This window comes from Vidua chalybeata, chromosome 11 (genome assembly GCF_026979565.1).
Source record: "Vidua chalybeata isolate OUT-0048 chromosome 11, bVidCha1 merged haplotype, whole genome shotgun sequence".
Lineage (NCBI taxonomy): Eukaryota > Metazoa > Chordata > Aves > Passeriformes > Viduidae > Vidua > Vidua chalybeata.
The window spans coordinates 20110708-20134372 of record NC_071540.1 but is presented as its reverse complement, the minus strand read 5'-3'; the positions used below and the strand labels follow the sequence as shown (position 1 = coordinate 20134372).

General features: G+C 56.2%; 4 protein-coding genes across 12 annotated transcripts in view; 3 read left to right on the top strand and 1 right to left on the bottom strand.

Moving 5' to 3' along the window:
• The window catches only part of CBFA2T3 (CBFA2/RUNX1 partner transcriptional co-repressor 3), a 28736-nt gene extending 21306 nt beyond the window's left edge, over positions 1 to 7430 (top strand). For 6 of the 7 annotated variants that reach the window (XM_053952439.1, XM_053952438.1, XM_053952440.1 and 3 more), the window contains 7 exons: positions 973 to 1154; positions 1241 to 1497; positions 1607 to 1692; positions 1918 to 2116; positions 2237 to 2305; positions 2460 to 2650; positions 3571 to 7430. In XM_053952439.1, coding sequence (XP_053808414.1) covers positions 973 to 1154; positions 1241 to 1497; positions 1607 to 1692; positions 1918 to 2116; positions 2237 to 2305; positions 2460 to 2650; positions 3571 to 3846 — 1260 coding nt within the window. In that variant the 3' untranslated portion in view covers positions 3847 to 7430. The remainder of the gene's footprint in view (positions 1 to 972; positions 1155 to 1240; positions 1498 to 1606; positions 1693 to 1917; positions 2117 to 2236; positions 2306 to 2459; positions 2651 to 3570) is intronic. The other variant, XM_053952435.1, reaches the window with a different exon arrangement.
• Positions 7431 to 7922: 492 nt separating this feature from the next.
• PABPN1L (PABPN1 like, cytoplasmic) lies at positions 7923 to 13411 on the top strand. Its single transcript, XM_053952461.1, has 8 exons — positions 7923 to 8006; positions 9055 to 9229; positions 9352 to 9460; positions 9913 to 9977; positions 10819 to 10925; positions 11001 to 11088; positions 11196 to 11338; positions 11667 to 13411. Exons 1-8 carry the CDS (start codon positions 7987 to 7989, stop codon positions 11704 to 11706), a joined length of 747 nt encoding a protein of 248 aa, XP_053808436.1. The 5' UTR covers positions 7923 to 7986; the 3' UTR covers positions 11707 to 13411.
• A 633-nt stretch (positions 13412 to 14044) lies between these two features.
• TRAPPC2L (trafficking protein particle complex subunit 2L) lies at positions 14045 to 16884 on the bottom strand. Its single transcript, XM_053952473.1, has 5 exons — positions 16789 to 16884; positions 15671 to 15843; positions 15146 to 15233; positions 14960 to 15039; positions 14045 to 14213 (listed from the first exon to the last, which is right to left on the bottom strand). The coding sequence occupies exons 1-5, from the start codon at positions 16819 to 16821 to the stop codon at positions 14168 to 14170; spliced, it is 420 nt and encodes a 139-aa protein (XP_053808448.1). The 5' UTR covers positions 16822 to 16884; the 3' UTR covers positions 14045 to 14167.
• GALNS (galactosamine (N-acetyl)-6-sulfatase) overlaps positions 16885 to 23665 on the top strand; it is a 43733-nt gene continuing 36952 nt past the window's right edge. For all 3 annotated transcript variants that reach the window (XR_008432783.1, XM_053952443.1, XM_053952444.1), the window contains exons 1-4: positions 16885 to 17019; positions 19162 to 19285; positions 20468 to 20542; positions 21564 to 21666. Coding sequence is in view for 2 of the 3 variants with exons in the window: in XM_053952443.1 (XP_053808418.1) it covers positions 16903 to 17019; positions 19162 to 19285; positions 20468 to 20542; positions 21564 to 21666 (419 nt within the window). In the remaining variant the exon portion in view is untranslated. The remainder of the gene's footprint in view (positions 17020 to 19161; positions 19286 to 20467; positions 20543 to 21563; positions 21667 to 23665) is intronic.

The following is a 23665-nucleotide window of genomic DNA, read 5'->3' as shown; positions in this document are numbered from 1 at the left end:
AGGGGTCCGTGAGTGGAGGTCCATGCTCATCACAGGAATCTGCTGGAGTGGTCTGCTCCAGGCTGAGCTGGAGGGGGATGGCAGAGCCCCCTCCCCTCCTGTCCCAGTTTGCAGGGTTTTTGGGATCCACGGGAGCAGGGAAAGGTGAACGGCCAGGCCCCCACAGGCACTGGTGGCCCTGTGGCTCCAGGCAGGCTGGGATCCATCCCCGCTGTCCCAGTGCCAAGAGTGCAGCGGCCGCCCTGGCACCCCGCTCCCAGCTGTTCCCACCACCCGGCCCAGATGTTTCTCATTATCCTAACTGCAACCAGCCAGGCTCGGCGTGCTTCCCAGACTGGGGACTTGCTGTTTTTGTGGGATTGCTCCCCCCCCGGCCAGGGAAGGGAAGGGGAGGGAGGGTCTGGCCCTGCTCACCGCAACTGCGGCTCGGGCTCGGGCGCTAACGTGTCCCACAGATGGGATTTGGCTGCGGCTCAGCTGCCTAAGGCAAAATCCAGGGCTGGCAGCCAGAGTGCCAGGCAAAAGGGGGCTCTGCTGCTTAATTCCTGCTGCTCCTGGGGCTGCAGCGCCGTGGGGGGACACAGTGGGTGGGTGGGAGGGGAGTTCACAGTTGATCCTTACAGCTGTGGGTGCCACAGGGGCTGGGGGTCCCACAGGTGCAGTCCTGGGGACAGGGTGGCGGGGGTGGCTGACCTGGCCCAGGGATGATGCTCTGCAGCCCCTGCCACGATGCAGGAGGGCTCTGTTGAAGCTGTGTCTGAACCCTGTGGGGTGCCACACACGTCCCCCAAAAGCCCACCTGGCCCCTGGGTACCCTACTGGCATCCCAAGGCTGTCCCCTGGGGAAAAGGAGCAGGACCCCAAAGGGAAGGCACCCCCTCACACCCCCTGCCCGTGGCGAGCTGGGGGCACAGCCAGGCTGCTCCGGGGGGCTGCAGGGCTGCGGACTGGACTGTCACCTCCCCCCCGCAGGCCAACCTGCCGCTGCTGCAGCGGGAGCTGCTGCACTGCGCCCGCATGGCCAAGCAGACCCCGGCCCAGTACCTGGCCCAGCACGAGCAGCTGCTGCTGGACGCCAACGCCTCCTCTCCCATCGACTCCTCCGAGCTGCTCCTGGAGGTGGGCGAGAGCGGCAAGAGGAGGACGCCAGACAGGTGCCAGCCGGGGAGGGGCGTGTGGGATTTTTCGGGGACGCACCCCTGAAAAGTGGGTGGGGACCAACCTCCTCTCCTCCGGCCAGGACCAAAGAGAACGGTTTGGACCGAGACCCCCTGCACCCCGAGCACCTCAGCAAGCGGCCGTGCACCATGAGCCCAGCGCAGCGCTACAGCCCCAGCAACGGGCTGAGCCACCCCCCGAACGGGCTGGGGCACCCCCCCGCCGGCCCCCCCCTGCCCCAGCACTACCGCCTGGAGGACATGGCCATGGCACACCACTACCGGGACGCCTACCGGCACCCCGACCCCCGGGAGCTCCGCGAGCGCCAGCGGCCCGCCGGTGAGCCCTGCTGTCCCCAAGCACGGGGGGGGGAACGGGGCTGGGACCACCCCTGAAGGGAGGGGGGTCCTGCAGGAGGGGCTGACCCCGCTCCGCTCTTGCCTTGCAGCCGTGCACGGGACGCGGCAGGAGGAGGTGATCGACCACCGGCTCACGGACCGGGAGTGGGCGGAGGAGTGGAAACACCTCAACAACGTACGTAGTGTCCCTGCCCCATCCGTGTGTGTGTGTCCTTCCCCTCTGCCCCCAATCCCTCACGGGGCTTTCCTCCCGAGCATCCTCTGCTTCCACAGCCAGCTCAGCAGCCCGGAGCCGGCACAGCCTGGCGTAGCCCGAATCCCCCTGCCCAGCACCGGGCACCGCAGCCCCCCGGCTGCCCGCAGCAGAGCCCCCTCCCCATGCCCGCTGTTGCCCCCGCAGCTGCTGAACTGCATCATGGACATGGTGGAGAAGACGCGGCGGTCGCTGACGGTGCTGCGGCGGTGCCAGGAGGCCGATCGCGAGGAGCTCAACCACTGGATCCGGCGCTACAGCGACGCCGAGGACATGAAGAAAGGCAGCCCACCCTCCGCACGCCCCCACAACTCCTCCTCCGCCGCCACCGAGGCTCCCCAGTTAGGTACTGACCCCCGGGGGCCGCTCCGGGTGCCTGCGCCGTTCTCCCGGGGGTCTGGCGCTGCCGGCGGGGGCGTCCCAAGGGGACGGCATCTCCTAAGGGCGTCCCCTCTCTCCTTCGCAGACGCTCACCGGGACTTCGCGCCGCGGCCGCTCTCCGGGTACATGCCCGAGGAGATCTGGAGGAAGGCTGGTGAGTGCGGGGTGTGAGCAGGAAGGGGCTCTGCCCCAGCTCCCCTCACTGGGATGCCTGCGGCGCAAGAGGAACTCGGGGTGGTTTTGCGGGAAGGGGGGGGGGATGCTGGGGCAGCGGCACGCCGCGGCCACGCTCGGCTGCTGCCTTCCAGAAGAAGCCGTGAACGAGGTGAAGCGCCAGGCCATGTCCGAGCTGCAGAAGGCCGTGTCGGACGCCGAGAGGAAAGCCCACGAGCTGATCACGACGGAGCGCGCCAAGATGGAGCGGGCCCTGGCCGAGGCCAAGCGCCAGGCGTCCGAGGATGCCCTCACCGTCATCAATCAGCAGGAGGACTCGAGCGAGGTGGGGACCCCGGGGGGGCGGGTTGGTGGCAGTGCTGGGGTGCGGGACCTGCTCGTCATGCCATCGAGGTTGCAGCATCTGCATGCGAGGGTGGGAATGGGAGCGTGCGGCAGCACTGTGGGATGGGAGGAGAGGGGAATTCCTGCAGCGAGATGGGGATGCAGCACGTGGGCAAGGATGGGGTGCATGGTCCTGGATGTGGATGCAGTCTAGGATGATGTGCATAGTCCAGGGTAGGGTTGTATGGTCTGGGATTAGGGGGACCTGGTTCAGGACAGGGGAGCACAGTCCTGAATGGGTGTGCCTGGTCTGATATGGAAATACACAGTCTGGCATGGATGTGCAGAGACTGGGATGGATGTGCACACTCTGGGATGGATGTGCACACTCTGGGATGGATGTGCACACACTGGGATGGATGTGCCCAGACTGGGATGGTTGTGCACACATTGGGATGGATGTGCACACTCTGGGATGGATGTGCACACTCTGGGATGGATGTGCACTCTCTGGGATGGATGTGCACACTCTGGGATGGATGTGCACACACTGGGATGGATGTGCACATTCTGGGATGGATGTGCACTCTCTGGGATGATGTACATGGTCCAGGACAGGGGTGCACACTCTGGGATGGATGTGCACTCTCTGGGATGGATGTGCACACACTGGGATGGATGTGCACAGACTGGGATGGATGTGCACACTCTGGGATGGATGTGCACACATTGGGATGGATGTGCACACACTGGGATGGATGTGCACACTCTGGGATGGATGTGCACTCTCTGGGATGGATGTGCACACATTGGGATGGATGTGCACTCTCTGGGGTGATGGAGTGCCCAGTCCTGGTGAGGGTGCACAGCCTGGCCCGGGGTGCACGTTCCGGAGCTGAGGCCGTGTTCCCGTTCCCGCAGAGCTGCTGGAACTGCGGGCGGAAGGCGAGCGAGACGTGCAGCGGCTGCAACACCGCGCGCTACTGCGGCTCCTTCTGCCAGCACAAGGATTGGGAGAAGCACCACCACGTCTGCGGGCAGACTCTGCAGGGGCTGCCGGGCCCCGCCGCCCCCGGGCCGGGCCAGCCCGACGGGGTGCCCGCCATGGCCAGCAGCCCCAGCGAGGCGGGCTCGGTGGCCGCGTCCCGCGCCGGCACTCCGGCCACGCCGGCGCCGCTGGACAGCGCGTCCCGCTGAGCCACCCTCGGGCTGCCGGAGCCACGGACTGCACCCCGTGCAATTTCCTCAGCTACCTGACTCGTGTGACCTCCGAAACGACCTCTCTAGCTCTCACAACTAATCCTCACGGATCCTCAAACTGGGCTTTAAGTGGAGTTAAGGCAAATACCGGTCTCTGTTCTTTCTTCAGTCTTTGTTTTGGCTTTTTTTCGGTTGGTTTTCTATCGGTTGGGGGATTGTGGTTTGGGATTTTTTGGGCTTTTTGGCTGTTTTTTTTTTTTTTTTTTTTGCTCTTTGGATGAGGGATTTGGCTCCAGCATCACCACGCAGTGCTGTGGGGAGAGACCAGCCCGATCCCATCCCCCATCAGTGCTGCCGAGGGGCTCACTTGGAGGAGGACAGAACCTTCTTTTCTTCAGCTCTCTCTTCCTATTTTTTTTTTCTTTTTACCTTTTTTTTTTTTTTTTGTAAAAAAATAAAGAAAATAAAAAAGAAAACGTCGGACTCTTTGGCTTTAAGTAAGAAATTGTAAAAAAGAAAAAAAAAAAAAAGAAAAAAAAAAAGGAAAAATCCAAAAACCAGACGACGCGTGACGGACGCTCACCTGTAACTACCTTGCTAGCTAGCCAAGAACAGACCAGACTCACCTCTGCTCCAAAGGAAATCCAAAACCAAGGAAGATCCAAACGTCTCTCCACTGCCAAAGTTCGTTTCGTTCTGTTGTCGCTTCCTTCCCCTCCCCACAAGGATGGATGGACATGCCCCTGGGGCTTTAAAGAATTTCTATTAAAATAAAGCAAAAAAAAAAAAAAAAAAAAGGTGTTTTTTTACTAAAACCCCAACCCCCAAGGTGTGGGAGGGGGAGATGGGGCTGAGAACCGCAGCCGGAGCCGGCACATCTCTACCTCTGCCCGCCACCGCCCTGGGAAAGGAGAACAAAAAGGAGATTTAAAGAAAAAAAAAAAAAAATTTTAAAAAAAAAAAGGAAATTAAAAGACGGATTTTGGGTTTCTCCCTCACCGAAGCTGTCGGGGGACCCCCCATCCCTTCACTGCCAGGCTGCTCCCACACCCCGCGCTGGATTTGTTTCACAAGGATTTTTAAGAGGAAAAGGAAAAGGAAAGGAAAAGGAACGCTGCCGCCTTCCTGGCCAAGGACAATGTGGATTATTTGGGATTCTTGCCTCGCTGGAGCGGCACGGAGGACGGAAGTGCAATAGGGAAAGTCCGAGCTCCGAGCGGAGGCAGCAGTGCTGTGCGCTAATGTGAATGTAAATAGTGTCTGCAGAGGTCCAAAAATGAATAATAATAATAATAATGCTAGTGATAATAATAAGAGACGTTTGCCAAATAAAGGATGAGGAGGAAGCGTGGAGCCGTGGCGCTGGCCGGAGCGAGGCCTGGCATCGAGAGGAGCTGTAGTTTTTCCGCATTTGCAAAACCCATCCTGTGTGTTTTCCGTAGGGGAGGAAGAGGAGGGAAGGGCTCGGGCCGGGGTGGGGGGGGTTGTGCTGCCGGTCACAGGGCTGGGCTGAGCCACAGCAGAGCTTGGCACACGCCAAGGGTGATGTCAGTGGCCCTGTGCCGCCGGCACCCGGCCCTGCTGGGGGTTCTGTGCACCCCAAAGCCTTGGTGCATCCCCGGGGAGGGTTCTGCGCACCCCAAAATCTTGGTGCATCACCCTGGATGAGTTCTGTGCACCCTAAGACCCTGGCGGGGGGGGGGTTTCTGTGCACCCTGAGATCTCTCTGAATCCTCCCAGGCTTGTTCTTCTGAGGTCTCGGTGCATCCCCCCCCCACCCACGAGGTTTCTCTGCACCCCAAGACCTTGGGGCATCCTCCTGGGAAGGTTCTGTGCACCCCAAGGTCTTGGTGCGTCCCCCCAGGGTTTCCCTGTGCACCCCAAGGTCTTGGCCCAACCCCGGGGACGTCTCTGTGCCCCCCAAGACCTCGGTGCACCCCCTGGGTGGTTTCTGTGCCCCCCCCCCCAAACCCTGGGAGCTTCGCCGGGTGCCCCTCCCGTGACTGTTCACTTTATTTATGGTGTGACATATGTAATATTGTCTATTTTTCTTACGTTTCCTGAGAAGAGGTAATATATAAGAGTATTGCAGATGCCCCTGCTGGCCCGGGTGTCCGGCCCGTCCCCGCCGTGTCCCCGCCGTGTCCCCGCCTGTCCCCGCCTGCCCCCGGCCCCGCTCCTGCCGGGGCTCTGCCTCTCTACCTCCACCTCGCCGGGAAACCGCGGGCGAGAGCACTTCCACAGGGACTGCTCTCCTTTCCACTCCACTCCCTGCTGGTTTGCTTTTTTCTTTTTTTTTTTTGAGTTACTATGATTTCTTTTTTTTAAAATTTTAATTAAGAATAAAACTACCCTACAGAACCTTGCATTGAAACCAAAAGCCGAGGGAGGGGAGGGGGGAGACGGCGGTGACGGGCGGCCAAACCAGAACGACAGCTTTAAATGCGAGATTTCCCAAAAAAAAAAAAAAAAAAATTAAAAAAAAAAAAAAAAAAAGTGCTGCGGGGAGGACGGAGCGGCCGCGGGGGCTGCAGTGATGCTGTGCTGGTACCCTGGGGGCTTCCACCATTCCGAAATGGTGGTGTTGGGGGGCGAGGGACGCGTGCCACGTGCTGTGCCCCTTTGGTGGCACCGTGGAGATGGCAGCGGATGAGCAGCGTGGTGCTGGCACAGCCTGGCCGCAGCCTGGGGACGCACCAGGCGCCCGTGGCTGCTCACAGCTCCCGGGTTTCCTGCTCCCATCACGGCTGGGGACACCGCGGACGGCGCTGGGGACACGGGGACAGCGTGCCCCAGGTCCCCGGGGCGCTGGGTGCTGGTGTGCCACCAAGCTGGGGAGGTGGCAGGAGGGACGTGGCTCTCTGGTGCCACCCACGGCACCAGGGTCCCCTCTCCAGCCCCTTCCTCACGTTCCCAACCCAAAATCCCAGCTGAAACCAAAGTGCCACGTCCCGGCGAGGCTGGAGCGGGGGTCCCACACCTGCCTGGCTTTTGCTCCGTCACTGCCAGAGCCCCCCGAACTCCCCCTGCAGCATCTCCTCCTCCTCCTCCTCCTCCTCCTCCTCCTCCTCCTCCTCCGGGGGCTGCTGGGGTCCCCCTCTGGATCCCAGCGGCTCTGAGGCTGGGGACAAGATGCCACTGTGTTCCCAGGTCCCAGGCACTGTGATGGGGTGTCCCCCCTGCCGTGGCAGCCCTGGGGGCTCCTCTGGTGTCACCGAAGGCCCCGGGAGGGAGGTCGTGCCAGTGTCCCCCCCTCCCTCCCGGCTGCGGCAGCAGCGCTTCCCCGGCCCCGTGCGGGGCTGAGCCCTGCCCTTGCTGCCCTGGGATGGGGACACCGGGGCACGGGGGGCCCTGAGGGGCTGGAAACCAGAGCCCCCCGCCGGGGCCGGGCGTGGGGAGCGGGGCCAGCCCAGAGAGATGACGTGGTAGGACTTTCCTTCGGCATGCTGTCCCCCCCCTTGCTGTTCCCCGCTTTCTCTAAGTGTACTGTATGTTTGACCTGTGAAAGATGTAAACTTTATGATTCAGGTTATGTCTGTTCTTAACTCTGTATCTGTGTAATAAAGACAATTTAATATCAACCAGAGGCTCCGTAGCCTGGGCTTGTGCCGGGCGCCCTCGTCCCCCACTCCTGGCAGTGCTTTGCACTCTGTGCCCCCAGTCCTGGCTCGGGGGGTTCATTTACAGCCCTGGGGCCGCTCGCTGCGAAGGAGGGGTGTCCACGGCGGGGTAACTCAGCTGTGTCCTCGGGCCACTCAAGGCGATCTGTCCCACCTGTTGCTGCAGCTCCACCCTTGGGGCGCCCCCCCTGCTGCCCCGGTGCTGCCAGCCGGCCGCAGCCCCGGCCCCACCGGCGGGGTCGTTGCACCGGGCGGGGCGGAGGGGGCCCTGCCCCCGGCCATCAGCCCCAGCTGAACGGCGCTGCCGGGTCTCGAACCCGCGGCCCCGGGGTGTCGTTTTTTCCCCCCCCCGCCCCCCGTGGGCGGGGCCGCCTCCCGCCGGCGGGGGGCGGGGCCCCGGCGCGCGCGCCCCGCCCCGATTGGCCGCTGATGTGTGAAAGTGGCGCGCGGGCGCGAGCCCCGCTCGTGGTGGCGGGAGAGCCGCACGTGGTCGCCGCTCGCGCGGGCCGCGCGCAGCATGTTCGGGGGCCGGGCCAGGTGCGTGCGGGGCTCGGGGCCACCGGCCGGGCACGGCTGGCCAGCGCTCGGACACCGGCCGGGCACGGCTGGCCAGCGCTCGGACACGGCTCGGGCACGGCTGGCCAGCGCTCGGACACCGGCCGGGCACGGCTGGCCAGCGCTCGGACACCGGCCGGGCACGGCTGGCCAGCGCTCGGACACGGCTCGGGCACGGCTGGCCAGCGCTCGGACACCGGCCGGGCACGGCTGGCCAGCGCTCGGACACGGCTCGGGCACGGCTGGCCAGCGCTGGGACACCGGCCGGGCACGGCTGGCCAGCGCTCGGACACGGCTCGGGCACGGCTGGCCAGCGCTCGGACACCGGCCGGGCACGGCTGGCCAGCGCTCGGACACCGGCCGGGCACGGCTGGCCAGCGCTCGGACACCGGCCGGGCACGGCTGGCCAGCGCTCGGACACCGGCCGGGCACGGCTGGCCAGCGCTCGGACACCGGCCGGGCACGGCTGGCCAGCGCTCGGACACGGCTCGGGCACGGCTGGCCAGCGCTCGGACACCGGCCGGGCACGGCTGGCCAGCGCTCGGGCACGGCTCGGGCACGGTGCCGCAGCTCCACGGGCTGCAGCCGGGACGGCTGCCCACTCCCGGGTCGGAGAAGTCGTTCTCCTGGGTGGGAGGGTGTGTCTCTCCGTGAGCCCTTCGGGAGGGTGCGGCTCTTCGTCGTTGCCTCTCCCGGCTCTCTGTGCAGCTCTGCTGGTGGCCGTGTGCTGCCTCCTCTTTCCGTTCCCTACCCGTCCCCTCTGTGGCCCTGGGGTTTTTTTCCACTTTAGGGCAGCTGCTTCCAGGTCCCTTCTGCAGCCCCCGTGAGCTGGGAATCGACTCCAGTATGAACTGGAGACCTTTTGGCTGCGCTTTGCAGTTCTGTGCCTTTGCTGCACAGCTGCATTAATGTCACCTCTTCATCCTTCTGCTGGGAACGCCCTGCAAGCCTTTGCCTGGCGGAGGCTGTGCTTTAGCTGATACGTTAAATGGCTGTTGGTTCAATGCCCTTTGCCCCTTGTCCCGTCCAGTCCTCTCTTCCTGGACACTTCAGAGATCTGGTGGCAGGACCCACCGTCCCTGCGAGCCGAGGCAGCGCCCTGGGACGTGACAGAGGTGGCAGCCGTGTGCAAGGCAGCGGATGAGGGCTCGGATGTGAGCCCCCAGGAGGGGAACAGCACAGAGGAGCAGGATGTTCAGGACCCGGTGAGTGCCTGCCTCCATGGGGAACCAGTTTTCCCTGGTGCCCAAAGGAAGTGGGGAACTTTTTACACCTGGGGTGTCCCCGCTCCGAGTGCTGCTCCTGCAATTCTTGGTTTGGGATTCAGGAGCTGGAGGCCATCAAAGCCAAACTGCGGGAAATAGAGAAGGAGGATGAGAGGTTGAAGGAGCTGCAGCTGGAAGCTGAGAACCATCTGTTCATGAGCTCAGAAGCAGGTATGGGTTGTCACAGGGTGCTGTTGTCCCACCCCAGGGACACCTCTGGGGCACAGGGTGACAATTGGAGCCCAGAGTATTTGGCTCTGTCTCTCTGGGCACCTGGGACTGGACACATAAGGTGGGTGAAGGGGGTTCCAGGCCTGGTGTGGTGCTAATGCACATTCTGTCAGCTCTAACCTCCTACCTGTGTGGGCCCAGATGTAGTAAATTAATTTAATTGTGCTTAATTCAGTCAAGTAATTGAGTTTATTACCAACAGCCGCAGTAGAGGAGTCACTGTGAAAAGAAGAGGGCCAAGGGGGGTGGAGGAGGAGGCAGCAGTGTGAGGGTTTGGATACACCTGGATGTGAGAGGCATCTGAGGAGCTTTGCAGTGTGTCAGCTCAGGGGTGGCTGTGCTGGGAGCAGACAGATGTCCCTCTGTCCATGACAAATCCCTCCTCTCCACAGCTCTCTTCCCACTGACAACCAAGGAGAAGATGGAGGCTGACCAGCGTTCCATCTATGTGGGCAATGTAAGTGGGAGCCCCTCTGGGTGTGTGTCCCAAATCCCTGGTGTGGATCTGTCCCCCACCAAAGCCTGGCTGTTCCCATCCCAAGTGTTTCTCCTGTGCTCAGCCTGGGAGCGTCGCTGGTTGTCTGCCACTTCCAGCTCATCTGTGGCAAGTGTCAGCTCCCCAAAAAGCCCCCTGGAAGTTGTGGGTTGTGTGGTGTTGCTTGTCCCTTCAAAATGGGGCAGGTTGTCTCTTGGATTTGTGTTCCAGGTGGGAGCACTCAGCTGGGAGGGTCCCCTGACCCTCAGCAGAGGCTGAGTTGTGGTGGGGGGGTGTGAGTGGGGCCAGCTGGGCCCTTTGCCTCCCGTGCTGGGGTGTGGATCTACTGCCTTGAGAGGCTGGTCTGGAACAGAGAGTAGACAGAGCTAAATGGAAAAAACAGGTATTTATTGCAAGGCCTTAAAAGGACACACCTTGGGCAGCACAAGAGCCTGGCCAGGGCTACAGCCAGGTTGAATCCAAGATGGATCCCAGTCACAGGTGTTTACACTTTTCTAAGTTTTGGTTCATCTACATATTGGGTTTAATTGCCCAGTTACAGCTCCAGGTCATGAAGTCCCAAGCCCCTGGCTTGCCCCCTTCCCTTTGCTGTTGTTGGTGCTTTTTGGGTAAGGTTGTCCTTGATTCTCCAGCTGGGAAGGGATTGCTTTGTCCAGCTACCCTGTGAAGAGAACCTATTAACACCTAATAAGAAATTTCAGAGTTACACACCAGGCAGCAGAGAACCTGAAAAACAGAAAAGCTGAAACCCAAGGCATCAGGTGGCACTTGCACGAGTTGGGGGCTGGGGCTGTCGTTGCAGGTGGATTACGGGGGCACAGCAGAGGAGCTGGAGTCTCACTTCAACAGCTGTGGGCAGATCAACCGCGTCACCATCCTCTGTGACAAGTTCTCGGGCCACCCCAAAGGGTCAGTGCTGTGTGCAGGGAGGGCTGGGGGTCTGCAGGGTGTCCCTGGGGCTCTGCTCACACCGTTCCCCCACAGCTATGCCTACATCGAGTTCGAGGAGCAGAGCTCTGTGAAGGCTGCGGTGGAGCTGGACGAGAGCGTGTTCAGGGGCCGTGTCATCAAGGTGAGAGCTGGGGGAGCCCTGGGGAGCTGCTCCCCCCCCTGTTCCCAGCCCTGGCTGCCTGGGGCTGGGTCAAATCCCAGCTCCTGCAGCCCCTCCCCACCCTCCAGGTGCTGCCCAAGAGGACCAACATGCCCGGCATCAGCAGCACCGACCGCGGCGGCTACCGGGGCTACTTCCACGCCCGGGGAGGGCTGGGCCGCTGGGGGGGCTACTTCGGGCAGCACCCCAGGGTGCGAGGGAGGATCTACAGGTGAGTCTGGGCGTGGGAGGGTCCTCAGGTGTGGAGCGGGATGGGGTTCCCTGCTCCCCTGTCTCGGCTTTGCTCCCGCCGTGGCTGGGAGGATGGAGGAGGGCTCTGGCAGGAAGGAACGTCTGGGAAGTTGGGAGTTGTCGCCCTGTCCCTGCAGGAGTGTGGGCAGTGCACTCCCAGCCTGACCGGTCCCAGAGCTGTGGCTGGCTGTGGGGCTCCCCTGGTTTTGGGGGTGCTGTGCAGGAGGGGAATCCCAGCCCTTGGGAGGGTGACAGGAGCAGGGAGCGATGCCCCTGTGCTTCAGGAGGTTGGTTTTGTTCCTGTTTAGGGGTCGGGCAAGGCTGCTGCCTTGGTATTTTCCATACTAGAAGAGGCTGGACTTGCCTGGTGATGCCATCGGGACTGAAACGAGGAGATGGGATTGGAGAGATTTAAAAATATGCCTACCCAAGCCAAAAAACAGATTAATTTTAAAAATGCCATCTGCCTGGCCATGAGGATTACTGGTGAGCCCTGTGCTGGGCTGCAGGAGGGAAGATGGGATCTGCTCCACCCTGCCAGCATCCCAGGAGAGCTCATCCCACCTCAGCTCTGCCCGGGGGGCTGTGTTTGCACAGAGAACAGGCTCATTCCAGAGAACGCTGTCCTGGGAAGGGAAGAGCTCTCCCAGACCATCAAGTCTTCTCCTTATCCCATGGAAAAGGGCTGTCCTGGAGGGTTTGGTTCCTGGCTGGCTGCATGCCCTCCGTGCCACTGCTTGGCCATGAACCTCCTCAGCTCTTCCTGCAGCAGCTGGATGTTGTTGTCTTTTCTTCTAAGAGCCTAAAGACTCTTTCCTAAATCAGTGGAGAAAGTTCTGGGTTGCAGCTCCAGATCTGATTGCTGGGGAGCTTTTCCTTCATCAGCCCTATGGATGTGACCTTCCTCTTGGGAAGCCTGATGTGGTTTGGGTCTGGTTTTTAGCTCGCTGTGTTTGTATATCCAGGACAGGGGAAAAGCATCCCTTGTTTCTCTGGGAGCCTCTCTGTCTCTGTGGTAGCTAAACAGGACCTGGGTGTCACAAAACCCTTCCTCTTTTTTAGTTTGGCTGTTAGCAAAGCCCTCTTCCCTCCCTCCTGCTTTTATTCCAATCTCCAGGGGTCAAGGGGTGCTGGCACCTCCTCTTTCTTGCAGTAGCAGCATTACAGAGTCACCTTCACTGGTGCAAGTTTGGTCTGCTCTCCCTCTTTATTCCCATCACCATTCCTGCTCCGGAGTCACATTTGGGGATGGTGTGAGCCCTGCTGGAGGCTCAGGACCAAGGAGCACCACAGGAGCTGGGTACCAGGGAAGAAGGTTCCTGGCTCTTCCCTTTCCTGCTGAATTTGTGTTTATGCAGCCACGTGTTTTTAAAGGAAGAGCTTTGTGTTAGGAGAGGCAGGCTGGAACCCCGGCACACAGCATTCCTGGGAGAAGTTCTGCATGGAAATGGCTTTTATTATGTAATCCTCCCACTAATCTTTTGGGATCCTTGGTTAGGATTCCTCTAACCCAGATGCAGCAGATGCAACCGACTCCTAAAGCAGCTTTTCACAGCTCAGGGGCATTGCCAGGCTAAAAATCCCACTGATTTTTTTTTCCCCTTTAAGATCTCTAGATTTTTTTTTAAAAGCTTGGGGCCTTTACTCTTCATGTTGTGTTGATATTGTGCTCAGAGCTGCTGAGACTGACCTTGATTTGAGCTACCCTTAGGCTTAGACTATAAACCAGCTTTTTCTAGGGCTTCTGTTTGATAGGATTATAAATTTTTGAGGCTTATTTTTTAATAAAAAACTACTTTGGGGTGTTTGGACTCTGTTGTGGAAGAGGCAACACTGAGCTGCCATCTCTGTGAGTGAAAACAGCCAAATTTTTTAGATGAAAATGTTTGTGGATAACAGTGCACAGCTGTGCCTTGTGGAGATGGTGGGAGAGGCTTGAACCTCCCCAGATATTCCAGGTGGTTGCTGATGAAATGAACTTAAGTTCTGTTTGAGAAAGTATTTGTAACTGTTACTTATTTTTAAAATAAATGATCCTGCTGTGTGAACTTCATGTGCAGTTCTGGCTTTCTCCAGGCTCCTGGGATCCCCTGGGGCTGGGCAGATCTGCTGTTCTTAGCTGGTTTCTGTGGTTTTTAACTGATGAGCTGCTTGCAGCAGAGGTGTTTGTGCCTGCTCCTGCTTGCATCTCCTCTGCTGAACTAGGAGTGATGGAGCTGGGATGCTTTTCCAGTGCAATTTGTGCTTTATTCCAGACAAATACCTGCTCCTGATTTGGGAGTCTGTAATTAGAACAGCAGGGAGCTGCAGGGGAGGAGATGCTAATAGAGATGAAGTTGGGATGAGCCAGGCAGCTGTGCAATCCTGATGGCTTAATCCATGCCTGGATTTGGGTGGATTTATTCCAGCTGCTCGACCTGGGCTGGGGATCACTGTGCAGTGTGTCTGGATGAGGTGCAAACTGAGGCACCCAGAAATCAGCCCAGGCAGGGAAGCTCCTGGAAAGGTTTGGGTTGGAAGGGCCCTTGGAGCTGCTCTTGTTCCAGAGGGCTTGGGGCAGCCTGGGGCAGTGGAAGATGTCCCTGCCCATGGAATGAGGTGGCTTTGATGTCCCTTCCCACCCAAACCATGCCATGATTCCTTGAGCAGTGGTTTGTGTTTGCTCGAGTACAAACCCAGGCAAACCTCGCAGGTGTCAGGTTTATTTTACACAGAACAAATTTAAATTATTACACAGAATGGAATATTTACAGCACTGCAGGCATGCTCCTGCACACAGAGAATGTTTCCCAGGGGGGTGGGAAGGGGTTCAGCACACCTGCATCATCATGGAGTTCACCATAGTATCAAAAGCCCTGGAGAGGGAAAATAAACACAGATTATTAAAGGAAGCAGCTCATTCTGCACAGCCCAGCTTTTGTAACAAAACTGCTTTCTCACCCTGACTCTGCCTGGCTTTCCCTAAGCTGGACACGGGGTATTCCTTTAGAGCACAGGCTGTTGAGGGATTAATGACCCTTAATTAAGCTGAGGAAAGGACAGGTCTTATTCTGGCTGCTGCCCTGGGTCTGCAAAGTTGTTCTTGCCTAGGCTGTAGAAACTCCCAGTTTATTAAAATTCCCTGAGAGGTTACAATGGGAATGGGGCACGCTGACCCTCACAGGTGAGGAATTCCATGTGCTGAATGTTTGTCCCTACCTCAGGATAAACCCTGGACAAGAGCACTTGTTAACTCTTTAACCTGTTCTATGTACTACATTTTAATATTCACAAATATTAAATTTGCAGAAGACCTCTAGGACCATCAAGTCCAACTATTACCTCTATTTTCAGGTAATTTTTTCACTCAAAAAGATACATTTTCTTGGCTTAATGTTTGTAACCCCAGTTCTGAGGTAGGAGTTGGGAGTTAAGAGAACTTTTTATGACGCCATCAGTTTTTCATGAGCAGGAATGGCCCAAAACCAACATCAGTGCTCTCATTAAGGCACTTGGAGCACACACACCTGAACTGGCCAACCACAGGGTTGGTCCTGTTGCAGCAGAGGTGCCCTGAAAATTCCAGGAAAGTGTCAAAGAACCATGTGGACAACCCACTCACCTGGAATGGATCCTGTCCCCGGGGTTATAGAAAGGGTTGCACATGATGTCCGTGTAGGAATTGTGCAGCTTTCGGAACATCTGCAAGGGGAGTGGAGGTGAGTGAATCAATTGTTTGTCCCTCAGCACGTCCTGAGCAGCTGCCAGGAGCAGCCCCACCGAGGTGGCCCTGCTTTGGTGCACTCACACTGCGGATCTCGTTGTCCCTCAGGGCTGTGTTGGAGGAATCCACCACCATGACAAACTTCACCTTGGAGTTGGTCACGTAGCCGTAGCTGGGCAGGGGTCAAGGACCTGCCTCTCACACAGCAGGGCCTGGCACAGCCATAAACCAGGCTGGAACGTGCCCAGAGGGACAAACTGAGAGGGAACTTCCTCATGAGGGGCAGACACAGAGCTGTTCTCTCTGTGACAGGGACAGGACCCAGGGAATGGCTGGAGCTGTGCCAGGGCAGGTTTAGGTTGGATCTCGGGGAAAGGTTCTTCCCCCAGAGGGTGCTGGGCACTGCCCAGGCTCCCCAGGGAATGGGCACAGCCACGAGGCTGCCAGAGCTCCAGGAGGGTTTGGACAATGCTCTCAGGGATGCCCAGGGTGGGGCTGTTGGGGTGTCTGTGCAGGGCTGGGGTTGGACCTGATGATCCCTTCCAGCTCAGGATATTCCGTGATTAAACTAAACCCACAGTGGCCTGGCCCAAGGCTTGACAAAGATACACCTTGTAGTCTTCAGTGGGGTAGAGGAGCCCCAGGTACAGCTCCCTCTGGTCCACCAGGGCTTTGCCCATGGCCGAGATCTTCTCATCCACCACGTCCAGGGAGGTGTGCACGGTGTAGTGGAACTTCAGCTCGTTCTCCGTGGGGACGCTCTGGATGTACAGGGGGTAATTCTGGGAGCAGAGCAAGTCACGCTGCCTGGGATGTGCTGCTGCCAGAGCTGGTTAACCATTTATGCTCCCAGCAGTGCCCCTCCCCACGCTGCAGCACCTCTGGAGCACGGCTGTCCCCGTGGCAGGAGAACCACTTGCACAGGCAGCACAGGAGGCTCAGCTCTCAGTGCTCTGCTGTCCCAGCAGGGCCTGTGCCTGTCTGTCCCAAGGAAACCCCTTCTCCCCAGCAGCAGGACAGCCCAGAGCAGCCTCGCACTGTGCCTGTGCTGGCTGCCCCAGCCCTGCTCCCGTTCTGCTCCTGCCCAGCCCCGCTGCCCCGGCTCTGCTCTCTTCTGCTTCCCTCACCCCTATCCAGACCCCACAGCCTGAGATCCTGCCCATTCCCCTCTCCCCTGCCCCACAGCCCCAGTCCTGCTCGGACCCTAAAACCAGAGCCCCTCTCCCATCACCCTTCCCCAGACCCCACTAATCCCCTCTTTTCCTCAACCCCACAACCTGAGGCCCAGCCCCTCACCCTTCCCCAGACCCCACTAATCCCGTTTTCCTCAACCCCACAACCTGAGGCCCAGCCCCTCTCCCCTCACCCTTCCCCAGACCCCACTAATCCCCTCTTTTCCCCAACCCCACAACCTGAGGCCCAGCCCCTCACCCTTCCCCAGACCCCACTAATCCCCCGTTCTCCTCAACCCCACAACCCGAAACCCTGCCCATTCCCCTCTCCCGTACCCCACAGCCTCACCCGGCCCCACAGCCCCGGCCTCTTTCCCCTCACCATTCCCCACACCCCACTGCTCCCCTGTTCCCCACAGCCTGAGGCCTCCGCTGCCCGTCCAGGCCTCGCTGCTCCACCCGGCCCCACCCCGGGGGCGGCATGACGCCGTCCGGACACGCTGTCCCCGCCGCTCCCCTCCCCTCGGTCCCCGCGGCCCGGCCGTGCCCCCGCACCTCCTTGGCGATCACGGCGATGCACACCGCCATCTTGGCTTGGCCCCGCCCCTCCCGCCGCGTCACGCGCGGCGCGGGCCGCGGTCACGCGGGCGGCGCGCGGCCCCGGTTGCCATGGCGAGCGCGGCGCGGAGGCCGCGGGGCCTCCGCTGGGCCCTGGGCCCGCTGGGGCTCTGCTGGGCCCTGGGCCCCGCCGCCGCCACCAACATCGTCCTGCTCCTCATGGACGACGTGAGTGGGGCAGGGGGCGCGGGGGGGGGGGGGGTGGGGTTGGTGTCGCCGTCGCGGAGGGACGGCTGTGAGGGGCCTGCAGCGCTGTCCTGGCTGAGGAGGGGCCGCGCAGGCTGACGGGGGGATCCCATCGCTCCGCAGACACGTTCGGAGCACCGTGCCGGGCTGTCCCCAGTGGTGCCCGGCCACGGGAAGGGGAGCAGCGGCCACGAAGCAAAGCGCGAGAAGCTCCCTGGCCATGGAGGGGGGCAGAGCCCCGGCGCAGCTGCCCGGGGATGTGGGGCTCTCCTCTCTGGAGACATCCCAAACCCACCTGGGGGGCGCGTTCCTGCCCCGGGTGTCCCTGCCTTGGCCTGGGTGGTCTGCAGAGCTCCCTCCCGACCCTAACGATTGTTGGTCATGAGGAGGGGCTTGGTGGCCTGCTGAAAAACTAAACAAGAAGAAAAGTAATTCTGCTCATTATGGCTCTCTGAACGGGGAAGAAAATAAATGACAATAAATTATTAAAGAGCAGAAATTATCACAGGTTTATTTCTAGCTCAGAATCTTGTCAATTTTGCACCCTTGGCCACATGGATAAGGAATTATGTTAATTTCCAACTCATTCAGGTCGCTGCCATCTACCCGGTTTGCTTCTCTCCTGATAATTTCCTGCTGTGTTTGTGGTGGAAATGCGTTTGTTGCTGTTTGAAGCTACTCGGGGAGCTCATGAGGGTGGGCAAACCCTCCCTTTTTGCCAGTTTATCCTGCCCGTTGTTTCCGTGCTGTTGCCACACTCCTGAGCAGGAGAATCCCCTGCTTTTCCAGGCAGCTGAGCCCCTGGCAGGGGCTGCCCAGGGAGGTTTGGAGTCCCCAGCCCTGGAGGTGGCACTCAGTGCTCTGGGCTGGGGACACGATGGGCACTGGGCACAGCTTGGACTCAGAGTATTTCCCAAGCTCAGTGATTCTGTTACCTCAGTTTTCCATTCAGGAATATTTTCCCCCTCCCAAGCTGGCATTTGTAATTTTCCAGAGCAAAGCTCTCTGGGACAGGGATTGTCCCACTCTGGAAGTGTTGCTACAGCACGAGGCTCCTGTCTGCAGCTTCTGTGAACCATTGATTTATTTAAAATGTCCATTTAAAACACCTCACTCTGGGTTTTTCCCCTTGATCCTCTGGGTCTCTGGAATTAGAGCAACGTGAGATTCTTTTTTCCTTGAGGATAAAGAAAAATCAAGAACTTGGGGGTGAATCCATTTTAATCCCTCATCCCAGTGCCAGGGGGAACCATTTAATTGCTCCTTAACTCAGAAACCATCTCTGCAACGATTTTCTTTTCCAAACTGATGGCACCAGATGGTTCCCTGAGGATCTGGATGCATCCCTGACACACACCTGCATCAAAGGCACCTCTTGCCTTTCCTAAAGCACACTAAAATCCCAGCACCTCTGGTGCCTAGTGGCTCATTAAGCTGCTCCCTTCTAGAACCTTCTGCCTGGAGCTGTGCTTTCCCCAGGAATGGTTTTCAGCAGTGAGCACAGACACCCTGATGGGAACGGTGTGGTTCTCCTGGCGTGTGACCCCTCGGATTCAGGAGGAAGAGCAGGGTGAAGCCACACTCCTGCAGTGACTGCTGATGCCTCTGGCTTTTAAAACACTCCCTGGCTTTTCCTGCAGCACTGCTTTGGAGTTGAGGCCTTTTCCTTGTGTTTGCAGTCCTGCAGAGGGACAGATCCAGAGGCTGAGGTGGAATCCTGGGCTCCAGCACAGACAGCAGGGCAGGGACTGAAGGCTCAGACATGGCAGCTGCACAACCCCGAGTAAACCACGTGTAACTTCCTCTTCCTCCCTGCTCTGGGTGTGCCTCAGGGCTCTGAGTAGCAGTGAAGGCACCGGGCTTCCTGCAAGTGCTTTAATACCTGTTCATAAGTCATTTAATCCTGTGTGTGCCTCAATTTCCCACCCACCAGGGGAAAGTGTAAGAGTTCCCTGCTCCACAGGGCTGGCAGAGATCGTTTCTGTCACATTTGTGAAGTGCTGAGTAGGGAGATGAGCACTGTGAAAATTTATAAATTAAAGGGTACAGTGAATGTGTTATGTGGGCCCAAAAATGTGGTTGTGGAGAGGGCCTTTGACATCTTCTGGTGTGTTCCTTTTGCAGATGGGCTGGGGGGATTTGGGAGCTTTCGGAGAGCCTTCCAAGGAAACCCCTAACCTAGACCAGATGGCTGCAGAAGGGATGCTTTTCCTGGATTTTTATACTGCCAGCCCCCTCTGCTCTCCCTGTAAGTAAACTGCAGTTGGAACCACGTCAGCATGAGAAACATCTCCCTCTGAGGAGTTTGGGGTGTTTGCCAGCCTCTGACATGGGCTAACAACCAAACCAGTGCCTGCCCTCAGGCCAGAGATTGCATTTGCTGCTTTGATCTTGCATTTTGCTCCCTTTTTATTTATGTTTGGATTGGAAACCCGACAGTTCTCAGTTTGTACAAAGCGCTGCTTCGGTGATCAGTCCAGCTAAAGGATTTTTTACCATTTCAGTTCAGTATTCCAGCCCCAGTCATTGCATTTTTTTCATCTTTCTCATTTTGGGTTGAACAAAGCAGGATCTGGACTGTGGCTGGACGTATTTGGTCTGATTCTTTTGGCCCTGGTGAGACTTTCATGCAAGGAAAGGCAGCAGTTTGTGTCCTGCTTTTGACCCTGGTGTCTTACAAGACTCCTGGGACAGGGACAAGAGATAAAATGAACGTTTGGGTCTGGGAGAAGCAGATATTTTCCTTCTTGTTGTTTTTTCCTGTGAGTTGGTTTGTTTTTTTTTTTTTTTACTTTCTTTTTTCCCCCTCAAACCTGATTAGCTGCCAAGAACTGAAGCAAAAATGAAGAACGGGGGCTTTTTATTTGGGCTCTCATTGAGGGTAGCACTTGCCAGTGTGTTGATGATGTCCTTGCTCAGAAAAGGCATTTAAAATAAGCTGAAATCCTGCTAAGCCAGTGGTGGCACTGCGTATGCTTGAAGTTAAACATCTGTTTAAATATTCCCTGCAGTCAGGACTTGACTTTTATTGTCAAAGCTGGACAGCTCTTTCTTTGTATTTCATGATTTTTGTTCAGTCAAGCTCGAAAGCTTAGCCTTGAGCATCTAATCAGTTTGTGCTAGGATTTCCTCTTAAATACATAATAAATATATATATAACTGAGCTGTAAGGGTTGCTTCCTTTGACTATTCAAAGGAATGAGCCTTCAGTGTGGCTAATTTAATAAAGGGGCCAAATTTCAGCTGGAATAACTGAAATGATGCATCAGAACTGATTCTCTCCATGGCTCATGGGAGAGTGTGGGTGATTTAGTGGCTGGCTGTGACAAGAGGACACTGACACACAGTCAGTGTGCTGGCCTCATCCTCCTACAATAATCTGAATATTAAGCAGAGAATGGCTATAAATAAATGTTTGTGTTGCTTGCAGCAAGGGCAGCGCTGCTGACGGGCCGGCTCCCGGTCAGGAATGGCTTTTACACCACAAATGGACACGCCAGGAATGGTAGGAGCCTCCTTCCTGACCTCCCTTCCTCTCCTGATTTCCCTCTGTGCCTTGTAGGAAGTTTCTCTTTGGGCAAAGGGGATCTTCCCCACGGATGTCCCAAAGTGCCACCAAACCCTGTTAAGTGCTGGTAGTAAGTGTGAATTTCACAGAATCACAGAATAATGAGGTTGGAAGAGACCTCTAAGATCATCAAGTACAATTTATTGCTTCCTCGTCATCAAGCAGAAAACCTCCTCAAATTAAGAGGATAAACCTGGCTGCTTGATCATTTCTTTCTGCTGGCTGAGAAACATTTCCTCTGGGCAGGGGAATTGGGGTCTGGTGAAGGAAAATCAGGTGGGGGTATCAATCCCCACAGGGGAGAGCTGGCTGCTCACAGGTTTATTCAGATTTCTACCCAGTTGTAGAGCAGTTTTCCATCCCTCCTGCCTCTGGTGCTTCCAGGGAAGATCCCTGGGTTGATTTGGGTCCCAGAGTGACAAATGCCACGTGCTGGGACATGGCTGGGCAGGGATCAGCAGCCTGGGGTTGATTCTCTGAGCAAAGTCACACCTGGGAGCCTCAGGGGCTGAGAGACACTCTTCATTTCTTTCAGAATCACAGAATGAATTAGGTTGGAAAAGACCTTTGGGATATCACCCTGTAATATATCAGCCCTTGCAGTCTGAGCACCTTTATTGGTGATTTGAGTTAGGGAAAGGCTGCCTTCATTTTAGAAAGCACAAAGCAAATTTACACTGTAAAGACCACCCCTAAAGCACCTGATTTGCTGTGACATCTCCCTTTCAAGGATCTCATCTCCACTCTGGGGTGGCAGCTCCCTTTATTATTTGCCCTCCTGCACAAGTGGGTGGAAATGTCCCTTTGGTCTCCCTGGATCACTTTATTCTCTCCATCCCATGGGAGGATTTCCAAGGAATGGCATTGCTGGGCCACCACACAACTCTATTTCTGATCCAGTACCTGAGCTGTAATAATTTGAAGAGTCAGAAAGGTGTTTTTGATTTGTTTTCCACAGCATACACACCACAGGATATAGTGGGAGGAATCCCAGATTCCGAATTACTGCTTCCAGAGCTCCTGAAGAAAGCTGGTTACACCAATAAGATCATTGGCAAATGGTAAATTTATTTGGAGATCTCTTGCTTTGAGATTTCACTGTGTGTGGGTTGGGAAGGAGCAGCAGAAAAAAAAAAAAAAAAAAAAAACAGAACTACGGGGAAAAAAAAACTGTTTTGAAGCCCAAATGTCCAACTTTGGAAAGTGTGATGGATCTTCCCCCTGCTGGGATCAATTCCTGAGTGTTCCCATTACAAGAACTGACATATATCTTCATACAAAGAGTTGATGAGGTTTTATGTGTGTATTTGTATTTATAAACTCCTCAACTCTGGCCTTTTATCCACACCTCACACCACTTATTTAGTCAGCAAACACCAGGATATGCTGTTGGAATTTGCCTTGAGCACCTACATGGTTTTTATCTTTGACTCTTGCTATATGTTGGGGTTTTATTAATGAACTGAATTCCTGTGGAAAGTAACAGGAATTTCTTTATCAGTTTCATTAATAAGTTAGAGATGGGTGAGTTTGAATTGTGGTTGGATTCACCTGCTGGAATTGGGAAGAAAGCAAAGCACCCTAAGACAGTGAATTATTTATCAGCACAAATCCAAGCAGGAAAATGGCCCTGAGGGATCAGCTCAGTGGGCTGGGTGCAATCAGCTGCAGTTCAGTGCTAATAAATGGAAATTCATACACCCAGGGAAAAGGAATAAACAAGGCAAAAGCAGATTGGTGCCAGTTCCTTGGGAAAAAAGGCAAATCTGGAAGGAGCTGCAGCTGTTAGCAGGAATAGGACTAAGTAGGAATGTGCAGGGCATTATTGTGCATCCAAAAACTTCTCCTGGACAGGACTGGGAGTGATACCTGCTCTCTGGAAAGGTGTGAAGAAATGCAGGGTAAAACTGGAGTCTCATCCTGGCCTCACAAAGGTTTTTCCAGCAGAAAATTTTCTTATTGTTTCATCATCCCTTGTAAAAACTCTTCAGGGTGTCCTGTGACAGTGAATTCCATGGTTTAATTATAAGTTTGCAAGTCAGGTATTTTCCACGACCAGCGTGGAATTTGTTGTGTTTCATTAAATCTCAGTTTTTTGTGCTGTAAGATGCAGAGACTGATCTGGATCTCAGTCATTGTTTTATGTCTCTGTAAGTTCTTTTAGGGCTTTTGTAGAATAAGAGGTTTTTCCATCTCTCCTGTTGAAGAAACAGCCAGGAATGACTTTGTGTTCCCACATCTACAAAAGGGGAAAGGGTGGAGTCCAGCAGGTCAGACCTGCAGTGGCAGTTACATCACCAAGCTGTTATCATAGCTGAAATGAGGATTATTTCTGTAATAACTCAGTTTGGAACAGCTCAGAGTCACTCCAAGGATCATTTTATTCCAGGGAATGCATTTTATGCCCTTTATGCTCAGAAGGTGCAGAGGGGGATGGCACAAAGTGGACAGGGGGCAGTTCCAGGCTTGTGAGGGGAAGATGGAATGGTTAAATAAACATTGAGCTACCAAGATCCCCTTTAGAGACAGAGAGCATGGGAATTCTCTGTCTTCAAGGTGCTATAAAAGCAGGAAATGTAGAATTTGTAGTACAAAATCTGGAGATTAGAGAAGAGCTTCATCTGGAAGTTAAGGATGGAAGATTTTCAAGCTGCACAGTAGAGAGGAGCTGTCATCAGGAGCAGCTAAATGTGTTTTATGTCCACATGTGCACACAAAAACTTCATTTCATTTCCATTCAGGTCTCTTTGTACCATTTTGGCAGCATGAATGCTCCATAAAGGGGATGAGGATGGAATGGTGCATTTCACGAGCTCTGCCTTGTGTTTTTACAGCTCAGTGGGATAAAAGGGACTTGTCATAGATCAGAATCCTTAAGTAAAACATTATGTGCATCTCTGCAGTGGTTTGGGGCAGTGTAGTCCATCAGTGCTGATCATCAGACAGCATGGGAGAAGACACCAGTGGAAGGAAAAAATGGAAAACAGTGATTGGAGAGTAAATAAAATGGAATATAAGTGAGCACTGGGGTGAGTCTGCATGGCTGTGCTTGCAACAAGT